Raw genomic sequence first — 16,275 nt, forward strand, 5'->3', positions numbered from 1 at the left:
TCTGTTTGAATCATTGGGGGGGGGTTAAATGTTTTTAGTGGGCATTTCAGCTTGATGGGTTGGTTCTTTGTACCGACTGTTGCCGTGTTCTATGCCAGTGACGGACTCTCCTTTTCTGCATGTGCGGTAATGTTATGAGAAGGGGAGGGGAGCGGAAATGAGAAAACACTACAAGTGCATGGTGTCCAAACCTATCCCTCTAAAAAAAGAATAGTGGGCGAGGAAAATAACTTAATGGGGGAGTAAAGCTGCCCGTTTTGTCCCGATGTTATTAGGGCCAGGTTAGAAGTCCGCACTCCTAACCACTACACCAAACTGGCTCTCAAAGGATAAAGCTGTGTCCTAATTTTGTGATGGTGCATTTAGCAGGCACTTCCAGGCAGAAAACAGGGGAGGGGAGGGGAGGGGAGGGGAGAGGAAAGCACCCAGCCATCTAGTTCCTGATGAATGAGGCCTCTGTAACTGCATCTTTGACCTCCCTGATGAATTGTTGTTTTCCTTCCCATTTGGAAGCCCGTCCTTTCAGCAGCATCTGTGCCTTCCTTGGGGCTCCGCTCAGCGGGTCGTTCCTGTAATCCTCGAGCACCAAAGGAGGGGGGGAGGAAAGGGGAGAAAGCAGAATTTATGACAAGTGTCTGGGGGAAAACAAACATTTAGTCATATTCAGGATTGCATACATCAAGGGGGAAAAACCTGCCACACATTTATGCTGCGCTAAGAATGGTGTCCTAGTTTTGGGGGAAGGAATTGCCATTTGGAACGTGGAAGGAAGAGGACTGATTTTTCCCGACTGAGAACCCTTGGCTAAAGACAGCACAAAAGGGGGCAGCTTCAAATGGACACACTGAAATTGGTGTTTCTCAAAAGGAGAAAACCTTGGTGTTTGAGGAATGCAAATTGTCAAAAGGAGGCGTGTGACTGCGTACTGGGGTGGTTAAGAACGGTGGCCTCTAATCTGGAGAGCCAGGTTTGATTCCCCCACTCTTCATCCACATGCAGCCAGCTGGGGGACCTTGGGCTAGACACAGTTGTGTTAGAGCTGTTCTTGCAGAGCAATTCTCTCAGAGCTCTCTCCGTCCCACAGACCTCACAGGTTGTCTGGAGTGGGGAAAGGGAAGGGAAAGGCGATTGTAACTCATTTCAAGTACTGATATCCAGCTCACAACCCAATTTTTGTGTCCTCTCTTTCATACCGTCAACAACCCTGAGAGGTAGGCTATGCTAAGAGACAGTGACAGGGCTGAGGTTGCAGACCCAGCTCACATGGTGGACTGAGGGGTCTAAACCCACCTCTCCCAGTTCCCAGTCCCTAGTTGGAAAAGGCAGTGTCTGGCCTACAAAGAAGAAGAGAAGAAGCTGAAGGGGGCAGCAATTAGACAGTTAAGACAGGATAGTCTCTCTCCTTTTCACAGTCATTCCTTGTCTCCAGATTGCAAGGGTAGTTTCCTCTCTCTTCTGGGAAGTGCCCCACACTCAGTCTTACCCCCCTCTCTCAGCCAGAGATGTAATTAGGAAACTACAGTCTCTCTTGCCTCTTTCCAGTATGGCGTAGAGACTGAAGAGCAGCAGGCTCAAATTCGGATAATCCGTTTTGAATTGCCACACCTCCACATGCAGCCAGCTGGGTGACCTTGGGCTAGTCTCAGTTCCCTTAGAGCTGTTCTCATAGAGCAGTTCTCTTCAAGCTCACTCAGCCCCACCTACCTCACAGAACGTCTGTTGTGGGGAGAGGAAGGGAAAGGTGTTTGTGAGCCGCTTTGGGACTCTTTCAGGCAGTGAAAAGCAGGGTATAATACAAAAACAGCTCTTCTTCTATCAAGTATATTAATTCCTAAATAAACCCTTATCTACTCTTTAGTCAGGTTGTGCACCATTGCGGTGTTAATTACTCTGCCAACAGTTGGGTGCTCTAATCACACTGTGCTGGCAAGTAGCAAAAGCAGGTCATCTTAACATATAAGGCTCCTGAGATATGTAGGAAAAGAGAGCCTCCCCTCCCCCCCCCCCTGAATATGCTCCCAAAGGCCCAGCTATTGAGAGACAACTAGAAAAAAGGAGAGAGAGGGAAGTTAGTCAGCTAAAATGCTTAAGTGTTCAGAGAGGAGGAGGAGGAGAAGTGGCTTACAAACACAAACTCAGCTCTAAGAGAACTGTGAGTTGCCCAAGGTCACCCAGCTGGCTATATGTTGGAGAAGAGTGGGGAATCAATCCCAGTTCTCCAGATTAGAGGCCACTGCTCTTAACCACGTCACCACGCTGGCTCTAGGAGATCCTGGAATCTAGATTTCTACCAGTCACCAGTTTGTGCATCACTGTTATCATAACCATCACTGTTAGCGCCTGAGTATGCTGATAACCCCTTTCCTTTCCCCCCTTTCCTTGTATGCAGTGGGGATCATACTGTAGGCCGTGTTCAGTGAAGCAGCAGAAAGGTGTGTAGTGGATAAACAAATAAAAACAAAATCCCCCCCCAGCCCTTCAGAATGGTTGCATTTATGGTAATGCCTGCAGATGTCCTCAATTACCAAATTAAAATTCATCTGCTCAATCAACTAGGGTTTCTTTTGAGCATCTGTCATAAACATTGAAACAAAAAATAGCTTGGAATATTATCTTGCGTGCCTATGTGCTTTACATATGTACATTTTAAATCACATGAACAACTGAGAAAAGGGACCTTTAACCGAACGAATGACTGAACGGGACACAAAATGTTTCAACGGTTGCAAGATCAGAAAATTCCTCCTAAATAGAAACCAATCAACTGATCCCTAAGGAAAGAAAACATTTCCTATTTACCCTGAACACATTAAATGCAAAAGGTTTTCAGACAAGAAACATCAGGGATCCCTCCCCTTTTTCTTTAAATACAGTTGCTTGATCTAGCTGGGAATTACAGCCGAATTGCCTGGCAGCTGTGAATGGCTCATAATTCTCCCTTTGGATATGACTGGCCTATATGTAGGAAAGTACAGTGGAAAATTTCTGCATTGATTTTCCCTAACCAGTAAAAAAGCCAAGCTAGTACGTTTTATGTGAGCTCCAAGGGGAGAAAGAAGCACAGCACAGTGGTCAATTGCTTTTCAAAAGTCTGCATGGAAGACTAGTGAAGTCTGATTCAGGAGACTTGTGATACCTCCTCAAAGCTTCTTCAAACATAATATCTGCTCAGGCTTGTGTCAATAACGTGACTAGCCTCCTTGTGTGCAGCATGTAACACAGAAGAGCACAGCTTAGTGCCACATACTTGCCACTTACAATGACCAGATGGAACTGTATGTACAGTAGGCCATAAACCTCTGACACTTCTAAAAAGCTCTGATCGACCAGCAAGATGACTCGACTTCCATACTTTGCTCGTGGACCTCTGCAGCCTTCCAGTTAACTGATGTTGGACTAGAAGAACTTCTGAAGACCATTGATGGACCAGTAACAAGACTTGGCCTCCATGCTCTGTTGGATCTCTGCAGCCTTCCAGTTAGCTGATGTTGGAAGAGGAGAACTTCTGAAGACCATTGATGGACCAGTAACAAGACTTGGCCTCCATGCTCTGTTGGATCTCTGCAGCCTTCCAGTTAGCTGATGTTGGAAGAGGAGAACTTCTGAAGACCATTGATGGACCAGTAACAAGACTTAGCCTCCATGCTCTGTTGGATCTCTGCAGCCTTCCAGTTAGCTGATGTTGGAAGAGGAGAACTTCTGAAGACCATTGATGGACCAGTAACAAGACTTGGCCTCCATGCTCTGTTGGACCTCTGCAGCTGATGTTGGACTAGGAGAACTTCTGAAGAGCACTGATGGAGCAGCAACAAGGCCTGGCCTTCATGTTTTGCTCACAGACCTCTGCAGACTTCTGGTTGATGCTTGACTAGAAGAACCACTGGTTTGATATAGTGTTTTTTTCTTTCTTTCAGGAACTCTATTAACGAGGGATGCAGCCATATTAGCGAATATATTTTATGTTTGCTCAAAGGACTAAGATGACCTCCACTCTCGAAAAGTGGGTATAAGGAAAACACTGAAATGAGGTCTCCTGGGTACCCCAGAGCAACCAAGTGTTTAATCTGCCCTCCCCTATGCAACTTGATTTCTTGGCAATCCTTTGTGGTGAAAAGTTGGTAACCGGTTTTAATATGTAGATCTACATTCATATCCCATTTCCCCTCCTCCCATGAGCATATATTGTACAATCAATCAGCTAAGATTTCATGAGAACTATGTGAGATGGGTCAGGCTGAAAGGTAGTTACAGGCCCAAAGTCAACCTCTGGAGGTACATACTACTTATACACGCTCGCACACTGTAAAATATTGGAATTGGATTATCATCTGTGAAATGACTGCTTGGAAAAAATTGATAAATTTTTACTGATTCAGGCAGGCAGCCATACTGGTCTGAAGGAGGAGGACAAAGTTTGTGTCCCGGAGCACCTTTAAGACTGAAAAAGTTTTGTTCTATGTATAACCTTTTTGTGTGCAGGCACACTTTTTTAGATTCGAAAGATCCAAAGAAGTGTGAGTGCGCACACAAAAGCTTGTACCTTGAATAGAATATTGTCAGTCTTAAATTTTACTGGTTATTTAACACCTAGAGCAGGGGTAGTCAACCTGTGGTCCTCCAGATGTTCATGGACTACAATCCCCATGAGCCCCTGCCAGCATTTGCTGGCAGGGGCTCATGGGAATTGTAGTCCATAAACATCTGGAGGACCACAGGTTGGCTACCCCTGACCTAGAGGGTTGCCAGGTCCCCGCTGGCCACCGGCAGGGGAAGGGGGGTTGGGTTAACAGATCTAGGTTGGGAAACTCCTGGAGATTTGCGGGTGGAGCCAGGACCTCAGTGGGGTCCAGTGCTCCAGCATCCATCCTCCAGAGCAGGGGTAGTCAACCTGTGGTCCTCCAGATGTCCATGGACTACAATCCCCATGAGCCCCTGCCAGCAAACGCTGGTAGGGGCTCATGGGAAATGTAGTCCATGGACATCTGGAGGACCACAGGTTGACCACCCCTGCTCTGGAGCATCCCTTTCCTCCAGGGTAAGTGATCTCTGTGGTCTGAAGATGTAATTCCGGGGGATCCCCAGGTCCTACCAGAAGGCTGGCATCCCTATGCAATACGTATGCCTACCGGGAAGAAGCTATTTCTTACAAATGGAGTTTTTACAGCAGGACAAATGCATATAGGAGACACTGGAACTCAAAGAGAGCCCGGATAAATGGGGGCAAGGGGTGGGGGGAATTATGTACACTGTTGACATGGAAAATGAAACATGTATCAAACGAGCCAGGAAAGATTTGGATTTTAAAAGGGTCTCTCAGTTGCAGGTATCTAATGATCAAAACAAACGCAGCCCGATTCCTTCTCACGTGTTTCATGTTTTATCTAAAATTATTTTGTTGCACATATATGAACTCTGCCCTATGCCTCCATTCCAAGTTCTGCTTCTCCTTCTCTCTGAGCTGCGCTATGAATTATAAACGCAACCAGCTGGAAACTTAAGAAGCCTATGAATGGCATGAATTAATAAACATTCTGCTCCTAATTATACCCACACACTTTATCACATTATTAATCCATTTTTGACTCCTCCTCCTCCCGTTAGGTTTCCTCTTTGCTGCTGCAAAGTTTTGGCCTCAGTTAGTTGGTTTTGCAGAAAGGATTAGTTTGTCTAACACCTTCTTCCCTCCTCCCCCCTCCAAATCAGGAGAGGAGTGAAGGACAGACTGTAGCAAAGACTCCAGTATGGATGCTAGGAAGTTCTTTTAGCTACCAGAGGGAATTGTGTACTTCTTAGAATTCTGTCTTCTGCTTGCCTCACAGTGCCCTCTACTGTCCCACAGTCAAAATGAGGCTCTCTCAACCTATACTTCTGGCTTAGAAACCTAAGGGAAAGGGCCTGATAGGAAGACGAAATCATAGTGCATTAACTGTGAAGGAAGTAAAGCCCACCTGTGGTTATTTTCCATCATGTTCATTTATACATATAATAATCATACGTCACATGAGAAGCTCAAAAATCACTGCTAGATTCGAGTGTGGTTGAATTGTAGAGAGCAACAAGATGTCTAAAGTTTAAGATTTCGAGAGTCAAACTTCTGCTCTTCACCCTCTGGAAAGCTTGTTGTTTTTTTAGGTGCTTTGAGATTCCAGTCTTGCTTGTCTCCTGCTGAAACAAAATGGCTCCCAACCAGAAATGAGGCTCAAGAAAGAAAACCCATAGAAAGCTTCCACACTCTGGTAGGTTTTCCTATTTCCCTCTGCACTTGACAGCTTAGGGCACCAAAATCTGAGCAGGAGTAAAGGCAAGGGCTTAACCCCTTTCCAACTGTGTGCTTCAGTCCTAATAACATTAACAGGGACCCTGAGAAAGCTCTGCATTCCTCACATACTCCCTTTTCCACTTCTAATTTAGAAGAAGTGAGATGTCTCCTGAGTAGAAGAAAGAAAATAGAATGAGTTAAATTATTTTATTGTAGGTATTTCCACAAACACGCAGGGAAGAGTGGTTCTTCTATGACCAGAACACCATCCTCACAGGTACAATAATGACACTCCATGTGTGGTGACTGGCCCAGCTGATTCAGACATTACAGAGTAACTCAGGTTCAGTCTTTGTGGGGGGGGGGGGGGGGTCCGGTCTCCATTCAAGGGCTTCCAGCCACCAGGTGAGGGCTGGATACCTTCCCAGAATTGCTAGTGACCTCCAGACTACAGAGATTACATCTTCTGGAGGAGAAATGGAGGTGAGAGTGGCTACGCCAAAGGATGCATTGAGACTTCTTAGCTTTTAGATATGCAGTTAAAATGCAATGTACCCTGGTTCAGGCTGGAAGAAGTGTGTGTGGGAACATAATGAATCCCTTTTTTCTCATAGAACAGGGGTAGTCAAACTGCGGCCCTCCAGATGTCCATGGACTACAATTCCCAGGAGCCCCCTGCCAGCGAATGCTGGCAGGGGGCTCCTGGGAATTGTAGTCCATGGACATCTGGAGGGCCGCAGTTTGACTACCCCTGTCATAGAACATGGTCCTTAACCAGGAAATGAACAGAACACTTTTAAAAAATCCATGTAACTCAGTACTCCCCATTCACTAATGGAGCTCACTGGGTATTTGACCTGAGGTAACTCACCATTAGTCCGATCCGCCTCAAAGGCTCACATCTCCTGGGATCTACCCCTCAGCACAGCACCAGGCTGAACCCACTGTCTGCTTGAAAACAGGTTTGGTGTAGAGATCGGTGGAAGTAGAGAGTTGGATGTAAATCACTGCTCAGGCATGAGGCGCACAGGTGGACTTGGGCCAATGACCAACTTATCTTGAAGGGCTGCTGTGAGCATAAACAGGAAACCCCATCTATGGACCTCAGCTCCCTGGAGAAACTGTAGAGTACAAATTAGATTCATTTTCAGTATTTATATGCTGTCTTTGACCTTACCTGGGAAGCCAGGATAGCCCAATCTCATCAGATCTTGGATGCTCGGAAGTGCCAGCCGTGGTTAACATTTGTATGGGAGACCTCCAAGGAAGTCCAGTATTGGAGCAGGCCTCCCTCCCCTCCTCTCTACCTCCCCCCATCGGAGTCTGGATATTCAGACCTAAAAATCAGTCCTGCAGTTACACTTAGAGGGATGGTCAGAGCCTCTATATTTTAAATATTAGTTTTTAGTTGTTAACTGTTTTATGGTTTTAAGCCACATATGTATGGATTGTTTTACATATTGTCAGCCCCCCCTCCCCCCAAGAGAGAGGGATGTGAGAGAGGGATGGCCTACTAATCCTAAACCTAATCCTAATCATCATCATCAGAGCCAGGCAATGCAAATAAACTCTGAATATGTCTTGTCTTGAAAATCCAACCAGGTTGCCACCAGTTGGCTACAACTTGACAGTAAGCCCCCCCCAAAAAACCCTGGTCTTAAGGCAGGCTATAACTAGAAACAACAATATAAATTCATATAGAAAACTGCTAAAAATAAGCCATTAAAGAAAAGCTAGGTGTGTAAGAACATGTTTAAAAAAGTTCCGTCAAATAGACCTCATGTTAGCAGCAGACCATAAACCAGCTGCATAAATAAAAGAGGTAAAAATGTTTTGGCCTGCACACAGGTAGCAGGGCTTGGAAGACCGATCCTTCAAGAGATATAAAAGCGAGGTCAAGGAATAAAACCTTCAAGCAGTTAATGTGATGCATGGGAGCACATTAAAGCTGGGAGGAAAACACCACTTCCTGTTCCCTGAAATTCATTCACAGGAGGAAATGGTTACATGGTTCTCTGTTGCTGTGGCACCCACAGATAAAATACAGCACTAACAAGGCTTCTATCTGGCAGGTTCCCCCCAGTCCACCCCCCAATAGAGTTTTTATTTTCTAAAAAAAAATCAGCAATTAAATATTACTATGTTGAAAATCTGCGCATCAGGTTATCTCAATTCCCAGCATTTAAAACTAAGGGCCATTACGCATCCTATATAGTGAAATGCTTACTTTATGAAGACGTCATATTTTTGGCATTTTGCACGACGTTGCCAACCTCCCGTGTCCATCCAACAAACCTCAAGCAACAGCCACCATTGTAAAGCACTAGTTGGGGGATTGCATAAAGTGGATTCCTTAACCTAAAAAGCAACAACTAGAAGAGAGCAACCAGCAGGCCACACAGTAAAGAAATGTGTGAAGGTGAAGAAGCGCTATCTCTGCCTCCAATGTCCCACCCTCGCACCCACCCACCTCCCTCTCCCTTCTCCCGGGGACAGGACTTCTTTTTTAAGCGAACTGCCTGGAGCAACGAATAGGTGTTCAATCGTGCAGGCAAAGCCAAAAAGAATTTTTCCCCAAAGTTGTCACACAAAGCATGCCTGTCTAATTACTTAGTCTCTCTCTCATCTTTCCCTCACTGGTCATTTATTATTCATTAATTATATTTATATACCACCCTCCCCAGAGGGATCAAACTGGGAGCTGTGGGAAGCAACAGTCTCAAGATCCCACCATAGCTCAACAATCATCCCTCTGGATACTTCATGGGTGAAGGAATATCTTTCACATGACAGATCAGGCAGAAGGACTATTTTGGACAATAGAAGAGTAGACATACAAGATAGGTGTAAGGAAGGGGGGAAAGTGCGGATGAAGCGTCACAAAGAACACAGATATAGATGAACCATCAGTTTAATGGCGGAGAACGGAGACAGGCATGAAACATGGAAGATCAAAGGAACAGAAATGTCAGAAGCTACACTTAGAAAAGCAGCCATGTGACAATTATTTCTTTTTTTATCATTATACATCTAAAACCAGAAAGGATCCAGAGATCTCTCATGCTGGGGGAAAATGCATGGATGCCAGTATTTTACAGTCAGCCAAAAGCTACAGATTTCACTTGATAACACAAGGGGGCAGAATAATAATTTTGAAGCCAATATTTCCGAACTGAGGTTGCTAGAATTTACCCAGGAAAGCACATAAGACAAAATGACAGTTACATACAAGACGCTTAGAATCATGAATTTTATTCACTAAAGCAACAGTGCAGAAAGTCTTTACATATAAGATCTTAAATCATCTTTACAAGCATATTCCAATATACAGTATTTACTTTTAACATTTTTTTTAATTATTATTTTAAAGGAGGGGAAAAAAAACGTGTTAAGGGGACTTCTGCCACTAGTACTGAATTCAAAACAAATTCTAATGCTGTCCTTAATATGGATTTATTGTGGTGCTTTTGACATTTACATAGGCAGTGAGCAGCTTTACCGCAGCAGCAATCAAAATACTTTTGAATTTCCATAGCGAATGGCTGCTGAATTGTCCAACACCAGAAGCCATGATCATGTCTCAGCTGGGAACCGTCCAGCCAAAGTCCAGCATTCCAGCCTCACTGATTACAGTGGGAAGAGAGCCAAGTGCAAATTTAACTTGATATCGATACCAACAGGTAACAAGTATTATTACCATTGGCCAAACTGTGTCCATCATGTTCAGAGAAGCACTGCAGCCTGATTGGGGGGGGGGGGGGAGATACTATTTCTAACTGATAACCATTTTAATAGCATGAGAATTGTAATCTGTTATGCCAAATGATAATAATGATAATTATGCCAAAAAAAGTAATTCTATTCTTCCCCAGGCATGCTAACCTACCAGTATATGCAACGCTTCATGAATGCATATGGGGTGACATGCAAGAGACAAAATAAGCCATTTAAGTTGCATTAAAAACAAGTATCAGCATTTGAGACCAATGATTGATTTGGAAATTGAGCCCGTGGGTGGATTTAGGATACACATAATACATTAACTGGCAGGCCACTGGAAAGGCTCAATGCTCATTGATTAACCCAGTGGTTCACTTGGCTGATTTTCTGGGGGATGAGTATTGCACATGGGTTCATTTAACACCTCAAAAAATTAAAAATAAAATGCAGACCTATAAACCTGGAAGGCTGAACCTTTGCTATGGAGCATAAGTTTCCGCAATTGCATCTCAACAGTTTTTGCCACAGTTTTCAACAACACTATGCAGAAGGAAGATTAGTAGGATGACCCTGTGAGGGTTCAAGCCAATCGCGCATGTTATGCCCTGAACATTTCCCAGAGACAATGAAGAACTGGTGGCAGAGACTAGAGAAGGCAGCAGGCATTTTAGGGACTGCACCGCCCACATCTTTAAAAAAAGCAACAACCACCGTGTCAATACACAACAAAGATTCAGCCACAGGCATTTAGATTAATTTAGGCACAACTCCAAGCAACGGAGTGTATTATTTAAAGTGCAAATTAGTTTTGTTCCATTTTTCACATCCATTGTTAAAAATAGAATAACCTTCACTATACACATGTGAGGAACAGTTTAATACTTGAGGAATTATTGCATAATGCAGGAGAACCCCAAAAGATAAAAATGCACGAGCCGTTTAAAGAAACCTAAACGGTAGCAAATCCCCATTTATATATCCCTCATAACCTTCACTTTAAATAAGTATCTGTATCACTTGAAATGTGTACTTACGTCTGTTAGAGTTCTCCTGATCTCTTTCAAGAACCTTCTCCACACTGGAGTGAGTCTTCAAGTCTCACCCCTTCCCAACTAAACCTTTGCCTCAATACCCTGGACTTTCTAAACATACACGGAAACGCTCTTTGATACAGTCATACGTCCACTTCAAAGGGACAATCAGGCACCAATTGGGAAAGCCACCACCTTCTAGTTTGGACTCCTGGCCGGTAACTGAATTGGCAGTGATCCAAAACCGTGTCCTGAGTGACCACCCTTGTTCAGCATGCTGTGGTCACAATGTAATAACAGTCAACTCACGCCCAAGATGCTTGGGGCAGCATCCCACAATTACAGCTAGGTTGGCTGTCTCCAGCTTCACTGAAGACTATTAAAACAAAAAAACCCAAGCATGTGTAATCCTAAACTTATGTTTAGAAAATACTTTTATTAATTGTTGTACTTAACTGCAGTCACTATAGGAAGGCCATATCTTGTCTCAAGGTTTTTCTGCTTATTATGTGCTCTAACGAATGCCATGACAGTAATTGTAATCACAGGCATTCAAAAAAAGAAAATTCCTGAAGCATTTCCATTTTAAAATCAAAGCAGACTTTAAATCTTACTGTAAAGACCTCTACAACTTTGCTGTCAGGACAGTCTTAATGCCCCAGACAAGTGGCGATTCCCTCTCAGAAAGCAGCTGGTCAGTCTCACTGTGCTAGCAACATACAAACAACACCTTGGTGGACCAGTGGGTTTTTTATACATTAACTGGACTGAACGTGACATAATGAGGGGAGATGTGAAAAAGACGTCGTCAAGTCAAAACATTTAGCCAATAACAGTCTCAGAACGACATAGGCAAATCCAGTTTAACTGCATCTCTTTTTTCTTTTCACTGGGGAAAACCTACCTGCATCTCACCTCCAGCCAGAAACAAAACCTTTTGCTAAGCCAAAGAAGCTGTTCTGCTTTTACGAAAATATCTGCCGTAATGTCTGTCGATGAACCCCTAATAAGCAATTATTCTATTTCAACTGACTCAACAGACTGAATGCGTAAGTTTAGCCAGACTGATTGAATAGCCTGAAAATGGGTCTGTAGACCTCCATATCCCAAAAGGTCAAGATGGCTAATACTTTAAAAACCTTTACAAATCTCAGCACTCTAAAGGAGGTAGCTATGCTTAGGCTTAAGAAAAGCCCAAGTTAAAATGGCTCTGGAGCTGATATAGTCTTGCAAGCCCATTTTTTTTAAATTAGTACTTGAAGGCCTTGAACCTTCTAATGTGGAATAGCCACATCTGTTCCACTGAACAGTATCTTTGAAGATATCCTGTCTGGTGATTCTTCTCTGGTTGGAGTAAGCGATGCAGTTAAACTAATGAAAGGTTTGACGTTGTGGTATGCAGTGATCCTTTTCAACCAACATTTCATTCCTTATGTGTGTGTTTTTCTGGAAGTGGTAGTTTATTCCCGTGATTTACAGTCCCATAAATGTCTGGCTTTAACCATCATCAAACAGATCACTTTTCAAAAGAGCTTCTCATTCCATCTCCCAGTCACTTCCTCCTTACTATTCACTACTCAGGAACCCGCCATGAAACCAAAATTATTAGCCTCTGTGACTCCACAAGATGCCTCAATGCAAAAGTGTAGGATGTTTTCAAAAAATATATAGTAGTTTTGAAAACAAGCTTTTATTATGAAAAAATAAGTTTCAAATCCCTACATTTATGGCAGAGTTCTGTGCAAACATTTCAAGTTGGGTATTCTTTGCAATATTAACAGAAATCAATAAATAAACGTTACAATAAAGTTAAACCTTACATGAAACATGTTATGAACATCTTTCCCAGGGGTGTTATGGACCTTCAGGCCCAGAGTCATATTATACACTATTTCACAACAGCCTGCATGAAGAGACTTTTGGACATGAATCCTAACACTTTGTGTACAGTTATACCACAATACCTATAGAATATAGAAGCATTCCACAGGTTCCCCATAATGTATGGATAGATTAAATGCTTAAATATAACTAAAACCCTGTGAAATGAACTGTGAACACAGGTCCAAAAAAGAACGACAAGAGCGAATTGGGACCCAATGTGGCAAAACATAAAATCTAGATTAAATACTAGATATAGATCCTTTAGAAAGTCTTGGGTACAGTGTTGCTATAAATAGGAATAACTTGCATAGGCCTCTGAGATGCAGTCACTTATGGCTGAAAATGGAGATAAAAGATCACCTCTCTATAGAATACCATCACTTGCAATTGCTAAATCAGAACCAAAGTAAAGTGTTGCCTTAACCGTTTATTATCCAATTGTCCAAACTAAATATGACTAGAATTTTGAACAAGCCCCCTGTACTCTTCAAATGCACTGCAGGACTCTAGCCACCAGTGATCACGGCAAGCTTTAACATTTGCAAAGTGATTTCTTTCAGGCTGATCTCTTGGATGCCGTCGATGGACGCCAACAGGCTTCTGCAACTGGTTCAACAGACTACGTTCTGCAGGAATCATGCCATATTTCTATCTGGCACAAAATTATGAGCGATGTGTACCAGCACAGAGGCATCACTCAAATGCTTGTAGGCTTTCGATGAAGAACGTTGATCCAAGTGAGAAAGGACGACCGTAGCAGCGTAGCAATACAAGACACTGAGATGTACATACGCAAGTCATAACTTTTAATATGTCTTTGGTTTAGGGAGTCGGGAATGCCAATTTGAAGCCCCACTGTCACCAGAATGAGTATTTGGACTTGGATTCTGCATATTTTCTTTTGCCTGTGTTGGTGGTTTCAAGCGGCTTGCCTTCGACCAGGTATTCTGAGGCTCCGGAGGGACTGGGAGTTTTAGATTTGTCGTCTGCCTGGGCCTAACGGAAACTGTTGGTGGACGGAGCTTAGAAGTTCTCTGGTTCTTACTATTCATGCTCATTTGACTGGATGCCAACTGCAGTTGGGACGGACCATTTGGTGGAAGTAGCTCAGGCTCCTTGGGAGCAGAACAGTCTTCTGGCGATGCTGCTGCAAGAGCAGCGGGAAGAGGCACTAAATCATTCTGATTCGAGGGCTTTGTAAGTTTTGAAGTCTTTGGCAGCGAAGCCTGGTTTGTCCGTAAGCGATGCTTTTTCGGGATTAATCTGGCCTGGACCTCTTGTGTACTCAGTTGGGTAGATGATTGCAAAGAAGAGGGGTGAGGCTGTGGCATACTTATTTTCCTACCAGCCGGCTCTCCTATTTCTTCTCTGGCATTTACATTCTTGACGGAATGCATGTTCTCCTCTGGCTTCTTTAACTGGATACTTAAAGTGCTCGGTTCGTTCAGGCTACGGGTGAAGGAGCCATCTGCAGCATTTTGATATTCATGGCCCCGTTTTCTCTGTTGGTCTTGACCAGGGTGCTCACTGTGGGCCGCGATGTGTGATGTTTTTATTATTTTTCCCTGGGCGAGGTCTGTGAAACGGGGAAGGTGGCTGGAAGGCTGTAGTACTTGAGGCTACGGGAGAGAAAGTTCCATGCCGAGAGATTAGGACAGGGGGAAATATCAGTGAAAGGAACAGAAGACACAATGACTGACTAAGCCACTTACAATTTTTACACTAAAAGCTGACATTTACAACACTGGTGAATCATGACACATCCCAGACGTGTGCAAAGGAATGCAGCTCAGCAATACCAAATGAGCTATTTAGCACAAAGAGACTCAATCTATAGTGGTGTTAAAGGGACATTTAATACCTCATTGAAGATAGTTTCAGAGGGTTGGTCTACAACAGAAAAGCTATCCCATTAGCCCCTTAAAGAGAAACAACATTTTCAGAGTATACACTTTCAAGATTCTAAGCTCATCAAAGGGAGCTTTGATTTTTGAAAAATGATACCCGCCCCCCAAAATCTTGTTGGTCTCCTAGGGTTAATGGACTCAAATCTATCTCATTTGAATACCTCAGTCTTGGTACCTTTAAATACCAGTGAACTTAAGCAAATGTGGATGAATGAAATGTACAAGGCATTTTCTATTGTACAACAGTTTTTCATAAATGCTTAAAAATGTTAGAGGTCCTAACGGTTCGCTACCCAAATGTACATTAGAAGTGTACATTTTTGGAATATGTTGTGAAGTGCTCTGAAGACTTTCCTTTATGAATGCTTGATTTAAAAGTTTACCCTCATCCAAATCAGTGATCTCAAATACATTTTTAAGGACCCTGCATAAGCACTGCTTACTAAAAGCTATCTTGTGACTAGCCATTTTGGCTGCTAATCTCCAGCCCCCAACGCAGCAAGATTCAGTACAGGGAGGGTCACAATCCAGCTCTGTGAATGTGTGTGCTCTGCATGTGCAAGAACCAGGTTCAACCTCTACACCTCTAAACGATTTTTAAACCACAGGTCAGGAAAAGCCTCAGTCTGATCCCTAGCAAGACATTCCCAAAAAGAATTGGGCAAGAGAAGTCAACTTATGTTCATTTCATGTAAAAGTGAATTACTAAAATGCTGAACTACTGAAATTCATTTCTATCTGCAGATTGGGAAAGAAGAACCAGGACATTAACAATATACCTTGAATAAATTGCTGAAGACTGCATATCCCAGGAAAAGCATTTCCCAGAGCCCAGGACATTGCAAATTCCTGAAACGTGATAACAGCTCAGTCTGAGCATTTTTGCCCAAATCAGAATTTGAATTGGGAGGAACTGAGCAAGGCAACACTATAAATCAAAGGCCATTGTGGCAATTTAATAGGCACGGATTGCTCCAGTGAACTCAACCTGGACCTTGTCTTGAACAGGAATTGGAACCAAGCCCCTACATACAAAAAATAGCAGTAGCCAATTCAAAGAAAGTAGTGTCATAAGATTTTCATCCCTAGGTACGGAAGCAAAACAGCCTGAACATTCCAGGAAACCCTGGAGGAAAAGAAAGATGAGAAGGAAACAGGATTCTGGAATCAATAACTATCTCGTTTACTTTAACCACAAGAACCAACTGTTTTCTCAGATGAGGATACTGAACATCGCTCAGATTATTATTCGAAAGTCAAGAATCCGGTAACACCGAATGAGCCTGTAATTGACCCTTCTACATTTGGGTAGGTTTTACCTGGCCAGTGCAGATTATGATTTTGAGCAACTCTGAAGAGCATGCAAACAATGAGATAAATATGGATTTATCATCCAACAAGCCTCCTATCATTTAAAGCATATGCTGGCAGGGGCTCATGGGAATTGTAAGTCCATGAACATCTGGAGGACCAC

The 16,275-nt window shown here is 43.3% G+C and overlaps 1 protein-coding gene across 7 annotated transcripts in view; it reads right to left on the reverse strand.

Annotated features, from left to right (window-relative positions):
• Positions 1-9,495: 9,495 nt before the first annotated feature.
• Positions 9,496-16,275, reverse strand: part of CCSER2 (coiled-coil serine rich protein 2) — a 66,341-nt gene continuing 59,561 nt past the window's right edge. For 4 of the 7 annotated variants that reach the window (XM_077350634.1, XM_077350633.1, XM_077350631.1 and 1 more), the window contains one exon: positions 9,496-14,513. In XM_077350634.1, the coding sequence (XP_077206749.1) occupies positions 13,701-14,513 (813 nt within the window). In that variant the 3' untranslated portion in view covers positions 9,496-13,700. The remainder of the gene's footprint in view (positions 14,514-16,275) is intronic. The other 3 variants (XM_077350636.1, XM_077350635.1, XM_077350637.1) reach the window with 2 other exon arrangements.

The sequence above is a fragment of the Paroedura picta genome, chromosome 8, assembly GCF_049243985.1.
Source record: "Paroedura picta isolate Pp20150507F chromosome 8, Ppicta_v3.0, whole genome shotgun sequence".
NCBI lineage: Eukaryota > Metazoa > Chordata > Lepidosauria > Squamata > Gekkonidae > Paroedura > Paroedura picta.